We start from the raw sequence: 22,161 nt of genomic DNA on the forward strand, positions 1-22,161 counted from the left end.
ATTTATTCTTAATGCTGTAGCAGGACTTCCTTGCAACTGAACAAGAAACAGTTTTGATGCATTTGTTCACTATTATCCACTGGGCTGGTAGAAGTTTCCGGCATGCAAGAGCACTGACAGGCAATATGTAATTACTATCACTTTCCCCATGCTGACTGGCCTTCCTGTACGTCATAGGAAGGAGCAAGAGGAAACCAATGCTATCTATATCCTTACTCACCTCTTCAAATTGCCAAGCATCTGCAAGCACTCAAATATCCCAGCAAGCAGCCACAATGCAAGGACAGACTTAAAAGCACTTATCAGGAGTTTCGCGAAGCAGTTTAGAGGCAGTCTTTCAGATGAAACAGGAAGCAGAAGCCCCAACTGGCCTCTCCATGTTAGAGATAAAATAGGTCACGCCATTATTTTGAACCCTGGCTAACATGTACCCCTCAAATCAACACCACTAAAACCAATTATCTGATCATTAGCACATTACTGGCTGAGAGAGCTTGCAGTATACAAACTGGATGTTGTGTTTCCTTCATTACAACACTTCAAAAAGGTACTTCAGTCTCTGTAAAGCATTTAGGATGCCTTGAAAGATGCTGTATAAAATGCAAATCTGCCACGTTAAAAAAAAACTAGGTCAGAAGTGGCAGACCCATTCCTCATTCAAGACCCTGGGACCAAATGCAGCGCAGACCCATTCCTCATGCAGGACCCTGGGACCAAATGCAGCGCAGACCCATTCCTCATGCAGGACCCTGGGACCAAATGCAGCGCGTCTGAAGGAAAGGTCAGCAACTTCAGTAGACCAGGAAACACACTCAGTAAAGCAAGAGACTTCTAGTATTATCAAAAGTTGGAATATTATAATCCCAAGAAATTTTCAGATCAAATGAAGCGGAAAGCATTTTTTTTTTTCTTAAAACGTGTTTATAACAAAACCAACCTCTGTGCTCCTTTGACTGGTGTCATGGACTTGCCAGTGTGTTGTTGCTCCAGTTGATTCATTGAGTCACCGAGATTTTCGTTCAGCTGTGAAGAGCCAAAACGAAACAACATTGATCAGGATGGTGGGAATCACAATTAGGGAACATAAGACACAGTCACTGATACAACCACCAGGAAAGTTATTAGAATGTGGAACTTGCAACATGAATTGGTTGAGGCAATGATGGAGGAGCCCAGCACATATGTGCACAAGACAAGGCTGAGGCATCCGCAACAATCTTCAGCCAGAAGTGCCAAGTGGATGATCAATCTCAGTCTCCTCCAGAGGTCCCCAGCATCATGGATGTCAGTCTTCAGCCAATACGATTCACTCCATGTGATATCAAGAAATGGCTGAAGGTATTGGATACTGCAAAGTCTATGGGCCCTGGTAATATCCCAGCAACAGTGCTGAAGACTTGTGCTCCAGAACTTGCTGCACGCCTAGCCAATATGTTCTAGTACAGCGACAACATTGGCATCTACCCGGCAATGTGGAAAATTGCCCAGGTGCGTCCTGTACACATGAAACAGGACAAATCCAACCCAACCAATTATTGCCCTATCAGTCTACTCTCCATCAGCAAAGTGATGGAAAGAGTCAGCAATAGTGCTATCAAACAGTACCTATGGCAGTACGGTAGCAGTGGGTAGCACTATTGCTTCACAGCATCAGGATCTCGGGTTCGATTCCCGTCTTGGGTCACTGTGTCGAGTCTGCACTTGTCTCCCTGGGTTTCCTCCCACAAGTCCCGAAAGACACGCTGGTAGGTAATTTGGACATTCGGACATTGAATTCTCCGTCAAGTGTACCCGAACAGGCACCAGAATGTGGCAACTAGGGGCTTTTCACAGTAACTTGTGACAATAAAGATTATTATTTTTATTACTCAGCAATAAACTGCTCACAAGACGCTCAGTTTGGGTTCCGCCAGGATCACTCAGCTCCTCACCCCATTACAGCCTTGGTTCAAACATGGACGAAATAGCTGAATGCAGGAGGTGAGGAGAGTGGGGCTGCCTTGGATATCAAGGCAGCATTTGACAGAGTATGGCATCAAGGAGCCCTAGCTAAACTGGAATCAACAGGAATCGGGGAAAATTCTCCACTGGTTGGAGTCACATCTGGCAAAAGGAAAGATAGTTGTGTGGTTGGAGGTCAATCATTTCAACTCCAGGAGATCTCAGGGAAGTGTCCCAGACTGAACCATCTTCAGCTGCTTCATCAATGACCTCCATAAGGTCAGAAATAGAGATGTTTGCAGGTGACTGCACAATGTTCAGCACCATTCGCGACTCCTCAGATAATAAGCAGTCCATGTCCAAATGCAGCAAAGCCCGGACAATATCCAGGCTTGGGCTGACAAGTGGCTAGTTTCATTTGCACCACACAAAGTGCCAGGCAATGACCATCTCCTACAAGAGAGGATCTAACCACCGCCCCTTGACATTCAACGGCATCACCATTGCTGCAACCCCCACAATCAACATCCTGGGGGTTACCATTGATCAGAAATTGAACTGGACTAGACAAATTAATACTGGGGCTACCAGGGCAGGCCAAAGGCTAGGAATCCTATGACAAGTAACTCACCTCCTGACCCCTCCGAAGCCTGTCCACCATCTACATACAAGGACTGAGCTTAGGAGGAACTTCTTCACCCAAAGGGTTGTGAATCTATGGAATTGCCTGCCCAGTGAAGCAGTCGAGGCTCCTTCATTAAATGTTTACAAGATAAAGATAGTTTTTTGAAGAACAAAGGGTTATGGTGTTCGGGCCGGAAAGTGGAGCAGAGTCCACAAAAGATCAGCCATGCAGGCTAGAGGGGCCAGATGGCCTACTCCTGCTCCTAGTTCTTATGTTATTAAGTCAGGTGTGTAATGGAATACTCTCTACTTGTGAATGAGTGCAGCTCCAACAACACTTAAGAACTCAATACCATCCAGGACAAAGCAGCCCGCTTGATTGCTCCCCCTTCCACAAACATTCAAAGCCCACCACCGACAAACAGTGGCAGCCATGTGTAGCAACCACCAGGTGCACTGCAGTAACTCACCAAGGTTCCTTAGACAACACCTTCCAAACCCACAACAACTACCATCAATAAGGACAACAGCAGATATCTGGGAACCCATCACCTGGAGGTTCCCCATCGTGACTTGGAATATAGCGCCACTCCTTCACTGTTGCCGAGTCAAAATCCTGAACTCCGTCCCTAACAGCACAGTGGAATACCTCCAAGACTGCAGCAGTTCAAGGAGGCAGCTCACCACCACCTTTACAAGGGCAACTAGGGTTGAGCAATCAATGCTGGCCTAACCAGCAATGCCCACAAACGAATTTAAAAACTCAGCATAGCTGCATTTAACAGGAAGCTAGATAATACGAGGGGAAAAGGGATCGGTTACAAGGTGTGGAAGAGATGAAGATTGGGAGAGCACCTTCATGGAATGGTGGGACTGAATATCCCATTTCTGTTGTGTAAATTTACATCGAAACTTGAAGTTAGCCGTCTAGGGAAGGTGGCGAGTGGGGTAAAAAAGAACATGCAAGCCAGTGAACCTGCGAGTGAGAGCTAAGCCAGAGAGCCTGCGAGTGAGAGCCGAAAACAGCAACACCGACACTGCTAGCTTGCCTTCTATATTGTCCCGCAGCTGTGACCTCAAACAGTGGAGAATGAGCAATGAAGTTGGGCTCAAGAACAAATGGTCAATCACATTCAGGGTGACAGGTTTTGCCAAGTCTGTGCAGCTGTACTTATTTTTCTTTTATGGGATATAGCAAGACCAGCATGGTTTCCCATCCCTAATTGCCCTTGAACTATTGCAGAGAGCAATTAAGAGTCAACCACATTGTTGCGGATCTGGAGGAGTCACCAGTTGGTCAGACCAGGAAAAAATGGCAGATTTCGTCCCTCCCTTTAAATGGCATTAGTGAACCCAATGGGTGTTTACAACAGTTGATGATGGCTATTACCACCATTCCCAAGAACAGCTTTATTCATTAACTCAATTCCAAAGAATTAGTACAGTGCAGAAAGCCCATGTCTGCAATGGCTCTCCAAATGAGCATTATGATTTAGTGCCATTCCTCTGCCTTCTCCCTACAACTCTGCACATTATTTTCTTGAATGCCTTGATTGACCCTGCCTACACCACACTCCCAGGCAGAACATTCCACACCCAAACCACTTGCTGCGGGAAAAAGCTTTTTCTAATCACATTTGCTTCTTTTACAAAATCACTAAATCTGTGCTCTCTACCCAATTCTACCCTTTTACAGGTGGAACAGTTTCTCCCCATCTCATCTGCCCAGGCACTTGGTTTTGAACACCTCTATCAAACCCCCCTCTCAGCCTCCTCTTCTCGAAGGGGGAACAGCCCCAACTTCTCTAATCCATCCTCATAACTGAAGTTTCGCATCCCTAGAAGCATTCTTGTAAACCTCTTCTGCACTCTCTATAATGCGTTCACATCCTTCCTATAGTTTGGCACCCAGAACTGTACACAATAAGTGACAATAAGCGATTATTATTATTATATTCCAGCTGAGGTCCAGTGTCTTATACAAGTTCAGCATAACTTCCTTGGCTCTTTTACTCGGTTATAAGCCTAGTGCTGTTTCCACATGCCCTGCCACCTTATGATTTATGCACATATACACCCAGGTCTACCTGCTCCTTCACATCTTTCAAAGTTGTGCCCCTTGTTGTATTTGCCTCCACATTCTTCTTCCCACCAAAATAAATCACCTCACTTCTCCGTATCAAACTTCATTTGCCACCTAACTGCCCATTCCAACTTGTCTATGCCCTTTTGGAGTTCCACACGGTCCTCCACACGGTTTTCAGTGCTTCATCATCCACAAATTTAGAAATTTTCCATTTCACACCAAGATCTAGATCATTAACATATCAGGAAAAGGGTCCCAATTCTGACCCCTGGGAACCCCACTAAAAACCTTTCCACCAGGCAAAAAAAAATATCACTCACTCTTTCTTATTATTCATCTAATTTTGAATTCATGTCCCTTTCATTCCAAGATCTGCAAGTCCGTGGTATGGCATTGTATCAAATGACTTTTGCACACATCAAGAGCATTCCCCCTTCAAAGCTCCAACAAATTAAACACCATCTTCCCCCTCAAAATCCATGCCACCTCTTCCCAATCAACCCACATTTTTCAATATCATTAATTCTATCCTGAATAATTGTTTCTAGAAGCTGTCCCATTACCAAAGTTAAACTGATTAGTTTGTAATTGATGGGTTTATCTTTTTTGAACAAGGACATAAAAGTTTGCAATTCTCCACTCCTCAAACCGCCCCGAGTCCAGGCAAGACTAGAAGATTATGGCCAGTACTCCTACAACTTCGATTCACTTCCTTCAATATCCTTGGAAGCATCTCATCTGGCCCCTGTGCCTTTTAATTATAGCAGTTTATCCTATACCTCATCTTTATAAATTTAATGAGAGTCACTTATTGTCACAAGTAGGCTTGAATGAAGTTACTGTGAAAAGCCCCTAGTCGCCACATTCCGACACCTGTTCGGGGAGACGGGTGTGGGAATTGAATCCGCACTGCTGGCCTTGTTCTGCATTACAAGCGAGCTGTTTAGCCCACTGCGCTAAACCAGTCCCCAAATTTTGAGCTCATCCAGCGACAGAGTTTCCTCATGTGTCACCTTGGCCTGGATATCGTCTGCTTCCTTGGTAAAGACAGATGCAAAGTGTTCAATTAACACCTCAGCCATTCCCTTTGCCTCCTTGTGTAAATCCCAGTGTAAACTCCATCAGCTGCCATGGTGGAATTTGAATCCATGCCCCAGGCCGTTATCCTGGGCCTCAGGACTACCAGCCCAGTGACATTACCACCACACTTCTGAATCCCCACAAGGTGCTGGTGTAGCTTGGGTCAACTACTGGGATTATTCAATGTTGCATAACTAGCCCATTCATACAAACACAATCAGACTTAGATCGTCTAGCCTGCAGCAGCAATGGCAAAATTGCCTTCAAAAAATGCATTTTTAAAAAATCTACTTAAAAAAGCAACAGCCAACTGAAAATACAACCAACATCTCTGGTCGCCAATTTTAACTTTATGTTGCCATGGTCATTGTGCAAACAATTTTGTCCTTGAACTCAGAAGATGATATTCTATCAGAAATCAGAGAGTAATGTGGGACAGACAGCCCTGCACCAGTTATCCTATTCTACATTGACTAATGCACAGATAATTTGAACACTCGCGCGTTCTCTTCTCCTCCTCTTCTTTCTTTCTTTCTCTCTCCCCTCCCCCCCCCCCCCCCCAAACACTCCAAAATCTACACTCCTTCCAATATCCAACAGATTTTAAGATCAAAGCTTGGGATCCACTGTCCACAACTTTTGTTTGCGGCTAGTCTATCCTTTTCTTGATCTTGCTGATGCCCAGAGGTATTGGCAATTTTTGTTGGTTGCAAAAAATATACAAGATATTTGCTTAAATGACAAAAAAACATGCAACTCAGGATTATAATGCTTCAGATTGGGATGTATTACAACAAAATTTTATATAGCTCTTAATTGCCCCTGTCACAGGCACATTATAAAAAGAATTATGACTTTGAAATATGGGCCAGACGTCCCAACACTCAGACAGTAAGGTAGGTTTCAAGGAGCAGCTCAATAGTGGAAAGAGTAAAAGGCATACAGAGAGGTGTAGGGAAGGAATTCCAGAGTTTAGTGAGACAACTGAAGGTATGGCCACCAATGGGAGAGAAATTATAACTGGGAAATGAAGATTCAAGGATGAAAATTTACACCGTGACATTTTTGACTGGGGGCCAATGGAGGACAGCGAGCAGAGACAACGGGAGGAACAGAAATTAGTGCAACACAAGACATGGGCAGAGTTTGGGAGGACTTCAAATCTACACTTTCACAATGCTAGAATCCAAAACATCAAGCCAAGTAATTAGCTCATACCTTGCTCATTTCTTTATGAAATGTTTCCTCCAGACCAGCTATACTTTGGAATGTGTTCACATAAAAACCAACACGACTGTTAAAAAAAAACAGAATTCATCAAAGAGTAAATTGATACATGGCCTAGCGCTGAATTAAAAAGCTGAGTCACTGTATAAAGTTGCATTGTGATGAAAATTAAGTGTTTCGCCCCATGGATAGATGATAAGTAGTGGAGGTCCAAATACATGGATCATTAAAACTTTATGATAGGCACAAACATGACAAGGCAGCTAGTGCACTACCAGCACCACCAAAATAAAAGAGGGTAGAAGTCATGCTTCAGCTATATAGTCCTAATTAGACAACTCCTGGACAACGAGCAGTTCTGGACACCACACCTTAGGATATATTGGAGGAAACGGACCAGAATGATACTCAGAAAATATCTATGGGATCAGACAAAGTCAGCATAGATTTCACGAAATGTTTGGATTGGATTTCAATAATAATCTTTATTAGTGTCACAAGTAGGCTTACATTAACACTGCAATGAAGTTACTATGAAAATCCCCTAGTCGCCACACTCCGGCGCCTGTTCGGGTACATAGAGGGAGAATTCAGAATGTCCAATTCACCCAACAGTACGTTTTTTGGGACTTGTGGGAGGAAACCAGAGCATCCGGAGGAAACCCACGCAGACACGGGGAGAATGTGCAGACTCTGCACAGTGACCCAAGTCAGGAATTGAACCCGGGTCCTTGGTGCTGTGAAGCAACAGTGCTAGCCACTGCTGCCGTGTCACTGATTTATTGTCATGTGCACCAAGGTATAATGAAAAGTATTGTTCTGCTTACAGTAGGAAACAGAACGTTTCATACATGGTAGTATATTGGCATGGTGAGAATTGGTCAGCAGAAGGAAACAGTAGGAATTAATGGAGCTTCTTTTTAAAAAAGCAACAGAAGGTGACAAGTAGGTTACCACAGGGATCAGTGCTCGAGCCCCGCTATTCACAATATATATCAATGATTTGGATGAGGGAACCAATTGTAATATCTCCAAGTTTGCAGACGACACAAAAATCGGAATGAGAGTGGCGAGAAGGATGCAAAGAGGTTTCAAGCCGATTTAGACAAGTTGAATGAGTGGACAAATATGACTGATGCAATATGAAGTGGATAAATGCGAAGTCATCCTGTTCAGAAGGAAAAACAAAAGGCAGAGGAATATCTGAATGTTAATAGATTGGGAAATAATGGCGCACAAAGGGAGCTGGGTGTCCTTGTTTTCATGTCACCGAAAACACGCCTGCAGGTACAGCAAGCAGTTAAGGCAGCAAATGGTACGTTAGCCTTCATTGCAAGAGGACTTGGGTACAGGAGCAAGGATGTCGGCTGCAACTACCCAGGGCCTTGGGAGAATCTATAATAGAACCCCACAGTGCAGAGGTGGCCGTACGGCATAACACGTTTGCACCAACCCTAAAAGAGCACCCTACCTAGGCCAAATGTGATGGGGCAACTGTACTTCCTGTGGTGTAGTTACACCTACAGTGCTGTTAGGAAAGGAGTTCCAGGATTTTAACCCACAGAGTGAAGGAAGAGCAATAATTTCTAAGTCACGATGTTGAGAGACTTGAGTGGGGGGGGGGGGGGGGGGGGGAAGAGAAAATTTACAGGTGGTCTTATGTTTTGCTACCCTCATCCTTCTAGACGAGAACAGTGGAGAGTTTGGAAGGCGCTGCTGAAGAAGCGTTCCACAAATGCATCTAGTAGATGGTACACACTGCTGCCACCATTAGACAGTGGTAGAGGGAATGTGTCTTTGTGGAAGGGGTGGCCATAAACTGGGTTGCATTGTCCTGTATGTCATCAAAAACTTGTGTTGCTGGAGCTCCACTCATTCAGACAAGTGGAGACTATTCCATCACAGTCTAGACTTGGGCCTTGTAGCTGACGGAAATTAGGAGCCACGAAGAGTTACAGGGTGAAATTGGGGAAACACTTCTATATGCAAAGGATAGGAGTTTGGAATTCTCTTCCACAACAGGCAAATGGTGTTCAGTTGGTTGTTAAGGTCAATCATCTCAGTCCCAGGACATCACTGCAGAATTCCTCAGGGTACGGTCCTAGGCCCAACCATCAGATGATTCATTGATACACTAAATGGCAGCCCTTGAGGTGGGGCCTACTCCTGTACCCATGCTTTATAAAAACATAAAATATTAACTAAATCTCAATTAAATCCCATCGTAGAAACAAAGAAACGTAGAGGGACAGGTCCTGCAGCCTTCCTTGAGGAAGCAGGGAGGCTGCAGAAGGACCTGAGCAGACTAGGAGAGTGGGCAAAGAAGCAGCAGATGGAATATAAATGTGAGGTTTGCACTTTGGTAGGAAGAATAGGGACATAAATGGGAATAAGCTTTGGAAATCAGAGGCACAAAAGGGCCTTGGAGTCCTAGTTCAGGATTATCTAAGGTTAACATGCAGGTTCAGTTGGTTAGGAAGGCAAATGCAACATCCATGTCGAGAGGGCTAGAATACCAAAGCAGGGATGCACTATTGAGGCTGTACAAGGTTCTGGTCAGACCCCATTTGGAATATTGTGAGCCGTTTTGTGACCCACATCTAAAGAAGGATGCACTGGCCTTGGAAAAGGGTCCAGAGGAGGTTCACAAGAATGATTCCCGGAATGAAGAGCTTGTCATGTGAGGAGCGGTTGAGGACTCGGGGTCTGTACTCAATAGAGTTTAGAAGAATAAGGGAGGCATATCATTGAAACTTGCAGAATGCAGAGAGGCCTAGATAGAATGAACACGGTGAGGACGTTGCCACCACGAGAAGCTAGGACAGAGGGCACAGCCTCAAGACTGAAAGGACGATCCTTAGAGATGAGGAGGAATTTCCTCAGCCAGAGGGTGGTGAATCTGTGGAGGCCAAGTAACTGAGTTGTCTTTAAAACAAAGATAGATAGGTCCTTCATTAATAAAAGCATCAGGGGTTATGGGGAGGAGAATGGGAATGAGGAATATATCAGCCATGATTAAATGGGCTGAATGGCTTAATTATGTTCCTATGTCTTATGGTCTAACAGCACACACAGGATCTCCAGTAGGATATACCCATCAGAACTGGCCACACCTTTGAAGAACCTGTCACGATGATATGATCTGTTCAGGTGCAATAATCTATTTCATCCGCTGATTGGGTATATATTGAAACACTAAGAGAATGAGTTTTAAAAATGAGCAAAGATCCTGACTTAAGATGGCCAGCTTACCAGTGTTTAAAAGGTTCCAGTTTGATTTGCCATGAGAATGCCAAGCCATCCTCCTATAGAAACTCCCAAATAATGCCAGAACTAATTCAAAAGATGAATGGAAACTGTAGGGCTCTTCCATTTGCATTTCTACAAAGCTACATCTCTATGAAGCTATTCCTCAAACAGGTGTCTACCAGGACAATAGCGTTTTCCTGGGTCAAGATGGAAGGCGGATCATTCAGGAGTTAATGGCTGTGACATTACAAAATATAGAACATAAAATGCAGAAGGAGGCCATCCGGCCCACTGAGTCTGCACCGACCCAGTTAAGCCCTCACTTCTACCCCATCCCTGCAACCCAATAACCCTTCGTAACTTTTTTGGACACTAAGGGCAATTTAGCATGGCCAATTCACCTAACCTGCACGTCTTTGGACTGTGGGAGGAAACTGGAGCACCCGGAGGAAACTCACGCAGACATGGGGAGAACGTGCAGACTCCGCACAGACAGTGACCCAGCGGTGAATCAAACCTGGGACCCTGGTGCAGTGACGCAACATGTAAGCTTCTCAGTCCGAGTCTGGAAGAAATGGACAATGGAGCAGCAGGGTTCTCTCCCCTTGCTCACCCGGTCTCTATTAAGTTTGGAAGAAAATTGTTTATCTGCTTCAAATTTCAAGATCGCAGTGGAAAACATTTTCAGCTATGGACACCAGCAAACAACTCAGCGGACTTTATTTCTGCTTTTAAATTGGTCAATTTTAATATTTTGAAGGTCAGGTTACGATGTAGGTTTACATTTTCAAATATCTTTATAATCTTTTACTCGACTAGATTTTTTACTTAATACCTACATCCTTGTAAATTCACAAAAAACCTTCTGATCAGATCTGGAGGGATTCCACCCCCCCCCCCCCCCCCCCCCCCCCCCTCCCCCCTCCGTCCAATCTCATGTGGTTGTAACAAACATGAGAAAGAGTAGGATTAGACTATACAGTCATTGGCTGTTCTGCCCTTCAGTAAAATCAGCTTCAATTTTCCCCACATCCCTGGATTCCTAGTGACCAAAAGTCTCATCTGATGAAGGAGCTGCACTCCAAAAGCTAGTGATTCCAAATAAACCTGTTGGACTTCAACCTGGTGTTGTAAGACTTCTTACTGTGCCCGCCCCAGTCCAACGGCAGCATTTCCACATCAAAAATTTCTGGGCAGTCTTATTTTAATATAAATTTAGAGCACCCAATTTTGTTCCCCCCCCCCCCCCCCCCCAATTAAGGGGCAATTTAATGTGGCTAATCCACCTACCTGCATATCTTTTTGGCTTGTGGGGGCGAGACCCAGGGAGAATGTGCAAACTCCACATGGACAGTGTCCCAGACTGGATTGAACCCAGGTCCTGTGCGCCGTGAGGCAGCGGTGCTAACCAGTGTACCACTGTGCTGCCCACAACCGAGTCTTGAACCACTGAAAAGTTCAAAGATTCACAACAACGAGCAAATAACTTTTGCCGCCATCTCGGTCCCAACTCGCTGGTCTCTTATACAGAGACTACGAGCCCCAGCCCTAGACTTTACTTCCATTCCCAACTTTCTCCATTCTCTCCAACTTTGCAGGCTTGGGTTACAAGAGGAGAAATGTAGGCTGGAAATGCATCTTTTCCACCTTGCTTCTGAACAATTTCTTGGAACAAGTGTAAATTAAACATGGTACTTGCCAGGGGCGGGGCAGCATTAAAAGAAAATGTCCAATAGATCCTCTGGATGTGTTTCCTCCCACAGAGGGAGCTGCTCTTTCAGAGGGTTGGTGCAGGCTTGATAGGCCAAATGGCCACCTTCTGCACTACAGGAATTCGATGGTTCTATATCCCTCCCTTGAAATTTCACATCTGGTCTTGTTCTGGCACCCATACGGCTACGCCAGCTGCAACTGGGAGATGATGGGGTGCTTTACTTGTGTGGGAAACATGCCTCTACTGTCCCTCAAACCGGAAAATACCATGGCTGGGGTTAAAAGTAGGAATTCAACAAGATGTTCCGAGTGAACAGTTTCCTTGCAACACTCGAGTGAGCACACTGTGCGACCAGACTAATAATCCAGGAAACTAAATTAGACGCCTGAACCTCAGATTTTTGGGTGACAGATGTTACACATTAAATCTCACTTATGGTAGGAATTCTTCACACCACCTGTGTCCAATTTGGAGATGAGTAATGTTAGTGTAGGCAGCGTGGACTATGATTGCAGCACCTCCGGCCCACTCTCCCTGCACTGCCAGAGAACGGTCCGCAATCTAGTCATGGAAACACGATTCGTCAAAACTAGAGAACGTTTTGGAGATCTTTGCAATATCAGCAAAAAAAAAAAAAAAAAAATCAGTCCTCAGCTGATCCCATTCCAGTATACTGTATTGCAGTAAGTACCACATCAGAGCCGAGACACTAGTCAGCCATTCCACCTCTGGAGCACATTCTGCCATTCTCAGATCAATGCTGATCGAAATCTCGGCTCCACTGACTTGCTTAGACTCCATTTCCTTTTAAATCCTTGTCGAGCAAATCTTTCCACTGCTCCTGGAGGATTTGATACAGAACTTGAACAGACAGACTGGTCTGTCCAGCTTAGCAACAGAATATCCCAGATCAGTGAATCTATGGGAGGGGGGCATTGGGGTAGAAAGGGAATATTTGAAGCATTTTGAAAGCTTCTGCAAAGCCACTGGCAGGTGGACACAGGTCTAAGCTAATTAGCAAAAGCACAGGAGGCGAGGAGAGATTCTCTTTTTTTAATTTATTTTTTTATAGACATTATTATTGTGTTAGGATGGATCTGAAATGCACTGCCTGAAAGAATGACAGATGTAAATTAAAGAGTAACATTCCAAAAAGGGAATTGGACACTTGTCGGTTGGTGAAAAATTGCAGTTAAATGGAGACTAGTTGAATAGCCATGTGAAGATCTAGTACAAGCCTAATGGACTGAGCGGCCTCTCAGTGTCCAAAAGATTCTATAATTAAAGTGCAGACTTTAATCGAAAGGAATCCAACACAGTTTCAGAAGTAAAATCGAAAAGCAGAGGGATATCTGAACTAGATGCAGAGAACGGTGGAAACATTTCAATGGGCCTGGTGGCATGAGGCAAGAAACAGAGTTAATGATTCAGGTTGAAGAGCTTTCATCAGTACTGGGAAAAGCAGGAATAGGTTTTAACAAGGGAAAGCTCGACGTTTGGAAATTTCAAGAACAGAAGGGAAGGTCTTTGGTACACTGGTAGGGTGGAAAACAGGAGTGACTAAATGGCAAAAAAAAAGAAAGTTAACGGAGCAGGGCCAAGGGAGTGGTAACGGGTCAAGTAAGGAACAAAGATTTCCAGAGGTGGTGTGAATGGCAGAATGACAAACAGCTTCTGTTTGAAGGAAAAACAAGGTAACCTGTCAAGTGAAAACACGAACAAAACAGGAAGAAATGAAATGAAAATCGCTTATTGTCACAAGTAGGCTTCAAATGAAGTTACTGTGAAAAGCCCCAGTCGCCACATTCCGGCGCCTGTTCGGGGAGGCCGGTACAGGAATTGAACTGTGCTGCTGGCCTGCCTTGGTCTGCTTTCAAAACCAGCGATTTAGCCCTGTGCTGAAATTATTGAACTCCAGTCGAGTACAGAAAGCAACAAAGCACCTAATCAAAAAGTTGTTTACATCGAGCTTTAACAAAATTAAGATCAACACTCAATTAGCACAGATGCTGCCTGAGCCACTTGAGTGTTTGTAGCATTTTCTGTTCTGTTCTTACTGCATTCGAGGCAAGGTTTAGCAAAGTTTAAGAAAACCAGACCCATGTCAAAAACTGTGCAGATTTCATATATTTATTATAAGTAAAAGACTTTTTCGATCGACTTTCACAAATTAGAGCAGACCAACATTTGGTATCTCCCAGTACAATAAGAAAAAGCACTCCAGACACCAAGTGCACTCACTCACCTGTTCCATAGTGATGGCAATTCTTCCTGCAAGTCAATATTAATTTCCTCAAACACTTTCTGGGCTTTTAAATATTCTTCTTCTGCCTTTAAACACAAAGAAAATCCAAAATAAATAATTGAATTGACATTTTAAGAATGACCAAGGTAGACTGGAATTCTAAGCCAAAGCTAATTCACAAAGACTGCTTGCCAGACTAAATGTCACACATAGAGGATACTTGGAGACTTCTACATAGGGTAGCAGATGTGGTCAGGCCAATATTCCAGAAACTTTAAACTACATTTCCCCAACAATCCCACCTCCTTCAATCATCAATTTACTCCCTTCCGGTCTCGTATCTCGCTGGTCAGTGAAGCGTTGATCTACCCTTCCACCATAGAGTGCATCATAGCCAATCCTGTCCACAGCCGACATCCCCCTCTCGCACAGAACCCAAAAAGCGATCAGGAGCAAGGACCACAAGGCAAGTTTATTTTCCAAATACTTAACCTCAAGCCTGTCAAGTCTAAAGGACTCGATTTTGTGTACCAGTTTAGCTCAACTGAATCGCCATGAAGCAAGGATATTCTGGTCTGAATGGTTGTGCCTCACACAGCATTTACAGCGATGCCACCCGAAGATAAAGCTACAGTGAGAGAGCAAAAGAACTTGTGATTATCATCATAGATCATAGAATTTACAGTGCAGAAGGAGGCCATTCGGCCCATCGAGTCTGCACCGGCTCTTGGAAAGAGCTACTCTACCCAAGGTCAACACCTCCACCCTATCCCCATAACCCAGTAACCCCACCCCAAGGGCAATTTTGGACACCAAGGGCAAATTATCATGGCCAATCCACCTGACCTGCACATCTTTGGACTGTGGGAGGAAACCGGAGCACCCGGAAGAAACACACGCACACACGAGGAGAACGTGCAGACTCCGCACAGACAGTGACCCAAGCCAGAATCGAACCTGGGACCCTGGAGCGGTGAAGCAATTGTGCTATCCACAATGCTACCGTGATGCTGGAAAATGTAACAAAGAGCAAACTGGAAGCACGTCCATCTACAGGTTCAATGTGCCACTGACTGGCTGAGTGGAGATGCTATAGTAATATGTGGTTGCCACACAGGAAACATCTTTTGTTTTTAAAAATGCCTCCGGGGAAAGGGCATGGCAGTAATAAAGAACAAGGGGATGGACAGCTCCAAGACATGATCACTTGTTCTCCAAAGGATTATGGCAATATTTGTCCATTTTACATACTGCCCTGTTATTGTGTACACCGAACTACATTATTAAATTTAGGTCACTATATTGATGGTCTTCTCGAACAGCCACAAGAGTCGGTACAATGGGTCCTACCCCTCAAAAACATAAAATTAATATATAGAACATAGATTAAACGTTGACATTAGAAGAGCAGTAGGCCATTCGGCCCCTCAGAACCAGTCCCGCCATTCAGTAGGAGCGATCCGATTTATGGCCTTAAACTCCATTTTCCTACCTGCCCCACATAACCTTGGACTCCCTTGTTGATCAAAAATGTATCCAACTCGGCCTTGAATATATTTAATGACCCAGCCTCTACTGCTTACTGCAGGAGAGAATTCCAAAGAGTAATGATTCCAAGAAGTTCCTCCTCATCTAACTTTTAAACAGGATAAACAAACATCAATTCGAAAGTTCCCCTAGGAAACAGTGACCATAACATGGTAGAAGTTAGTATTCAATTTGTGTTTTGGGAAACGTGGGTCAGAAAGGGTAATTATAAAGGAACGAGGGCAGAGTTGGTCGAATGGATTGGGAAAGGAGTTTAGCACGAAGGATGGTGTATCAGCAATGCCAGACGTTTCTGAAAATAGTTCATAACTCAAAAGATATATCCCACTGAGGAAAAAAGATTCCAGGAAGGAGATAAATCAGTTCCCAATCAAACACCGTCTTGGTTTTCAAATCTTTCCATGGCCTCACCCCCGTCTGTTTCTCCTCCAGCCCCAGAATTCTCCACAATTTCTACGGTCCTCAAATTCTGCTCAATTTTAATTGCTCCACCCTTTGCGGCCAATCCTTCAGATGTCTAGGGTCAAAGCCTTGGCTCCCTTCCCCACCTCTCTACATTCACTTTCCACTTGCATTACCTACCGTTTTGATAAAGCTTTGGGTCATCTGACCCAATGTCCTCTACACGGCTTGGTGCCAAGTACCTGATGTGATAATACACTAAAGTTATTCAAAATTACTTGTTCCAGGTCACAGCAATTGAGTGCACTCCCATCAGAAGGGTATAATAGAAATTATGTCCATTTACAGTTTGAACCCAAATCCTCATCTATGCTCCTTAACCACCTAATTGATGATTTTTTGCAAATAATAACCTTTTAATTAGCTCCTTAGCTGGAACCATCAGGAAAGAAAGAATGAACAGACTAGGGCTCTTTTCTCTAGAAAAAAGGCAGAGCTAATAGAGCTTTTAAAGCAATGAAACGGTCCAATGGTGTAGACTCAACATAAAAACAAATACTTCCGCATAAGAGTCCAAAACTTGGAAATAAAACGAATAGGGAATTCAGGAGAAACTAGTTAGAATCTCGAACTGAGAGTTGAGGCAAATAGCATACAAGGGATCAAGAGGAACCTAGAGATAAGCATAAAGTATATCCTTTCCATGATGTACAGCATAAATACCAACATAATAAACATAACTGGTCTATGTATTTTCCAAGTAAAAAAGGAGAAATAAAAAAAGTGCTCACTGTTCCCTATACTTGCACTTCCCTTCAGGAGGAGTGGGAGAGGCGGAGATGCAGGAGTTATCACATGAGTGGAGAGGGGAGGGGATAAATACAGCCCGGCTTGCATCACACCTTCAGGAGGAGCAGCAGAGACACAGACCTGCAGGGGATACCCACAGGAGTGGAGGGGGGGCTCCCAAGAGTCTGGGGACATGCCCGAAAACAAAGTCACATCACAGGAAAGCTATAGGTCGATTGGTTGAGAATGGGCCTTGCCCTGCTTCACGAGTGGAGCACGTGCAGACTCCGCACAGACAGTGACCCAAGCCGGGAATCAAACCTGGGACCGTGGCACTGTGAAGCAACAGTGCTAGCCACTGCCACCATTAAGCTACATTAAGAGTTCTAGCTTCTAAAAAAAAAGCTTAAAACAATTTTCTACTCGGAATAAGTAATACAAGTATAAGTAGGCCAAAGTAGAATTAGACAAGGAGACTAAGGTAGTAGTAGTATCTGTTAAGAACAATTAATTGGAAAAAATGTATCAAGAAAGACAAAGTAAGTTTTTAAGTTCAAAACATGGCAGGCGAGGTCAGCCGAGTAGAATGTGACCCATCATATATGGGAAGTCACGGACCCTACCAACGTCACAGATGACCACATGTGCAGAAAGTGCTCCCAACTGTAGAAACTAGAGCTCCAGGTTTTCAGAATTTGATTGGCGGCTGGAGACATAGTTAGGGGAACAGACCGGTGTTTCTGCGATCGCAGAATGGTGCGTTGCCTCCCTGGGACCAGGTTCAGATAGGTCACTGAATGGTTGCAGGATGGAGTCAAAGGTAGTGGTGGTTACCAAAAATCTAGGTAGAATGCAGGATGAAGTCTTGCATCAAGAATTCAGGGAGCTAGGCAGCAGATTAAAGAGCAGGACCTCAAAAAGGCTGTAATCTCTGGATTACTCCCAGTATCACATGCTAATGAGTATAGAAATAGGAGGATTGAACAAATGAATGCATGACTAAGAGTTGATGCAGGAGGGAGGGTTGCAGATATAGTATCACCGACCATTTTTGGCGAAGGTGGGAAATGTACAACCAGAATGGGACCAATATACTGGTGTGTAGGTTTGGAGTGTAGTTGGGAGTTTAAACTTGTTCAGCAGGAGAGACAGAATATTAATGCAATAGGGACACTACATACTAGTTGAGGGAGTTCAGTCGATGTTGAGTTCCAAGGGAGTAAAGCAAGACTGGATGGCCTGTACTTCAATGCTAGGAATATTATAGGCAAGACTGATAAGGATGTGGATTGACACATTGTTGCCATCGCAGAAACATGGTTCAAGGTGGGGCAGGATTAGCAACATTTCAGGGTATAGGACATTTCACGTTATAGGACATTCAGGCAAGATGGGGGCGGGGGGGCAGCATTTTGCATTATTAAACAAGTCAGCTACTGCAGTAAGGAGGGACAATATCTTGGAAAGGTTTTCTAATGATCCTTATCAGTCTTGCCTATAATATTCCTAGCATTGAAGTACAGGCCATCCAGTCTTGCTTTACTCCCTTGGAACTCAACATGACTGAACTCCCTCAACTAGTATGTAGTGTCCCTATTGCATTAATATTCTGTCTCTCCTGCTGAACAAGTTTAAACTCCCAACAACACTCTCAAACACACTTGGGGCAGCAGGGTAGCATGGTGGTTAGCATAAATGCTTCACAGCTCCAGGGTCCCAGGTTCGATTCCCGGCTGGGTCACTGTCTGTGTGGAGTCTGCACGTCCTCCCCCTGTGTGCGTGGGTTTCCTCCGGGTGCTCCGGTTTCCTCCCACAGTCCAAAGATGTGCGGGTTAGGTAGATTGGCCATGCTAAATTGCCCGTAGTGTCCTAATAAAAGTAAGGTTAAGGGGGGGGCTCGTTGGGTTATGGGTATAGGGTGGATATGTGGGTTTGAGTAGGGTGATCATGGCTCGGCACAACATTGAGGGCCGAAGGGCCTGTTCTGTGCTGTACTGTTCTATGTTCTATGTAATGAGGTTGTGGGTAGAGTTCAGGAATAACAAGGGAGCAGTCACATTGCTGAGAGCATATTAAAAGGCCCCCAAACATTCAGCAGGCAATAGAATACATCTGTAGACTATTTACAGAGGTGTGCAAAAATAATAGGGCAATTATATTCGGGGATCTCAACTTCCCCAACATTAATTGGGATAATCATAGTGTAAAGGGTTTCAAGTGGGCGGATTTCTTAAAATGCTCTTCCGAATACATTTCATACCAATGTAGAAGGTTGACACGAAGTTTGGTGGAGTTGCTGTTAGTGCTGACGAGGGTACAGCAGGATATAGATAAATTGGACACTAGGGCACAGTAATGGCAGGTAGAGTTTAATCCGTACAAATGAGAGGCGATGCATTTTAGAGGACCAAATCTAGGTGTGAATTATGCCGTAAATAGCAGAATCCTTAGGAACATCATACAGAGGAATCAGGGGGTGCACAGTTCCCTAAAAGTGGCAACACAGGTGGCCACGGTGATGAAGAAGGCATATGGCATGCTTGCCTTCATCAGCCGGGGCATCGAGTACAGGAGTTGGGAAATCATGTTGCAGCTAGGCATCATGATCAGCACAGCCTTGGAGGGCCGAAGGGCCTGTTCCCGTGCTGTACTTTTTTGTTCTTTGTAACAAGGGACAGCAAACTGCTGGATCTAATCCTGGGGAACAAAGCCAGTCAGGTGTTGGAGCCGGGCCGGGGGGGGGGGGGGGGGGAAGAGAGAGAAAGAGTGAAAAGAGAAGACAAATTTTAGGCATGATTTGTCTAACGTAAACTGGGAACAGCTTCTTGTGACAAAGAAAATCTACAGCACAGCAGTGGTGGATGTACAGGAATATTCAGAACTGGTTAAGAAAAGGCTTTTAGCAGGTATACATGGAGTGATGCAGCAGAGGCCCTTGTAGAGTACAGAAAGTGCAGGGGAGGAAGAACTTAGGGGAAATGAAAAAAGCACTGGCAAGTAAGATTAGGGAGAATCCCAAAGGGGAAGAGGATAACCAGGGAAACAGTGGGACCCATTAAAGACCAATCTGTACATGGAATCAAGGACATTGGTAGGATGTTTAACATCTGTTTTCACTGGGTGAGGTGGGGGGGGGGGAGGAAGAGAGAACAGGGAGGAAATTACAGGGGCTCGGACTCAATATTTTATTTCTCTCTGGCCACGGGGAGGTGTCAGACTATTGGAGAAGAGCTGATATAGTTTCACTTTTCAAGAAGGGTGGTAGAGATAAACCAGGGAATTACAGAACATGGAGTCTCACAATAGTTTAATGATTTAGATGATAATTTAGGAGGCATGGTTAGTAAGTTTGCAGATGACACCAAGATTGGTGGCACAGGCGAAGGAGGTTATCTAGGATTGCGACTGGATCGTGATCAATTGGGCCAGTGGGCCAATGAATGGCAGATGGAGTTTAATTTAGATAAATGTGAGGTGATGCATTTTGGTAGATGGAATTGGGGCAGGACCTACTCAGTTAATGGTAGGGTGTTGGGGAGAATTATAGAACAAAGATCTTGGGAGTACAGGTTCATAGCTCCTTGAAAGTGGAGTCATAGGTGGACAGGATGGTGAAGGAGGCATTCAACATGTTTGGTTTCATTGGTCAGAATACTGAATACAGGAGTTGGGATGTCTTGAAGTTGTACAAAACATTAGCAAGGCCACACTTGGTATACAGTGTACAGTTCTGGTCACCCCATTATAGAAAGGATATTATTAAACTAGAAAGTGTGCAAAAAAGATTTACTAGGATGCCACCGGGACTTGATGGTCTGAGTTATAAGGAGAGGCCAGATAGACTGGGACTTTTTTTCCTGGAGCATAGGAGGCTTAGGGGTGATCTTAGAGGTCTATAAAATAATGAGAGGAATGGATAAGCTAGATAGTCAACACCTTTTCCCGAAGGTAGGGAAGTCTAAAACTAGAGGGCATAGGTTACAGGGAGATACACAAAAGGGTCCAGAGGGGCAATTTTTCACAGAGGGTGGCGAGTGGCTGGAACGAGTTGCCATAGAGAGAGTAGTAGAGATGGGTACAATTTTGTCTCAAGAGATATGGGCCAAATGCAGGCAATTGGGACTAGTTTAGTAGAAAACAAAACTGGGCGGCATGGACAAGTTGGGCCAAACGGCTTGCTTCCATTCTGTAAACCTCTATAACTCGTGGCAGGGAAACTATTGGGGGAAATTCTGAAGTGGAAAGTTAATTGCCACTTAGAGAGGTACGGTTGGATCAGGGATAGTCAGCGTTTCTTTGTCAGAGGGAGGTCATACTAACAGATTTGACTGATATTGGAGGTGGTGATTGGGTATGTAGATGATGTAGTTGTTGTAATTTATATGGATTTAGCAAAGCCTTTGACATGGGGAGACTGATAGATGATAAACATACATGGGATCCAGGGTAACCTAGCCAGTTTTGGATTCAACCTGCCCAGTGGTAGGAGACAGAGGGTGCTGGTAGAATGCTGTTTGAGAATGCAGACAAGTTCAGTGGCGTACCCACCTCCCTTTTTACAGTGCAACCCTCGACCCCCCCCTGCCTTTTCCAGTACAATCCTCGACTGACTGACCGACTGACACCCCCACCCCCGACAAAGAAGGAAGAAAAAACACCCATCCAAAACTTTGATTAGACCACAGCTGGTGTACTGTGCAGCTCTGGTCACCTCACTACAGGATGTGATTGCACTGCAGAGGGTGCAGAGAAGATTCACCAGGATGTCACCTGGGATGGAGGATTTTCTGGATAGGCTCAGGTTTTCTTTAGAGCAGAGAAGGCACAGCAGGAAATTGATCGAGGTGCATAAGATTATGAGTGATATGGACAGGGTGGATAGGAAGCAGCATGATTTTAAAGTGCGAGGCAGGAGGTTTAGAGGGGATTTGAGAAAAAAAATCCTTCACAAAGATGGTCATGGGAGTCTGGAATGCACTGCCCGAGAGGGTGGTAGAGGCGTGAAAACAGGACGTGGATGAGCACTTTGAAATATCATAACATTAAGACAACTGGCTAGGTGTTGGAAAGTGGGACTGGTGTAGATTTAGTGTAGTTTTGCCAGTGCTAACTTGATGGGCTTAAATGGAGTCTTCTGTAGTGTATGACTATGACAAATATTTAAGCGATAAAATTCAAGCGTTTCTTTCCCATTTAACTTTGTAAATTATTTAAAAATTAAAAATGTTTGCCCATTTATCTTCTTTTCAAATTTTA

The 22,161-nt window shown here is 44.4% G+C and overlaps 1 protein-coding gene across 5 annotated transcripts in view; it reads right to left on the minus strand.

The window, feature by feature from the left end:
• Window positions 1-22,161, minus strand: part of LOC119962145 (myc box-dependent-interacting protein 1-like) — a 164,898-nt gene that overhangs the window by 49,270 nt on the left and 93,467 nt on the right. For all 5 annotated transcript variants that reach the window (XM_038790070.1, XM_038790074.1, XM_038790071.1 and 2 more), the window contains 3 exons: window positions 14,167-14,252; window positions 6,950-7,025; window positions 938-1,023 (listed from right to left, as the gene is read on the minus strand). In XM_038790070.1, the coding sequence (XP_038645998.1) occupies window positions 938-1,023; window positions 6,950-7,025; window positions 14,167-14,252 (248 nt within the window). The remainder of the gene's footprint in view (window positions 1-937; window positions 1,024-6,949; window positions 7,026-14,166; window positions 14,253-22,161) is intronic.

Source organism: Scyliorhinus canicula, chromosome 2, assembly GCF_902713615.1.
Source record: "Scyliorhinus canicula chromosome 2, sScyCan1.1, whole genome shotgun sequence".
NCBI lineage: Eukaryota > Metazoa > Chordata > Chondrichthyes > Carcharhiniformes > Scyliorhinidae > Scyliorhinus > Scyliorhinus canicula.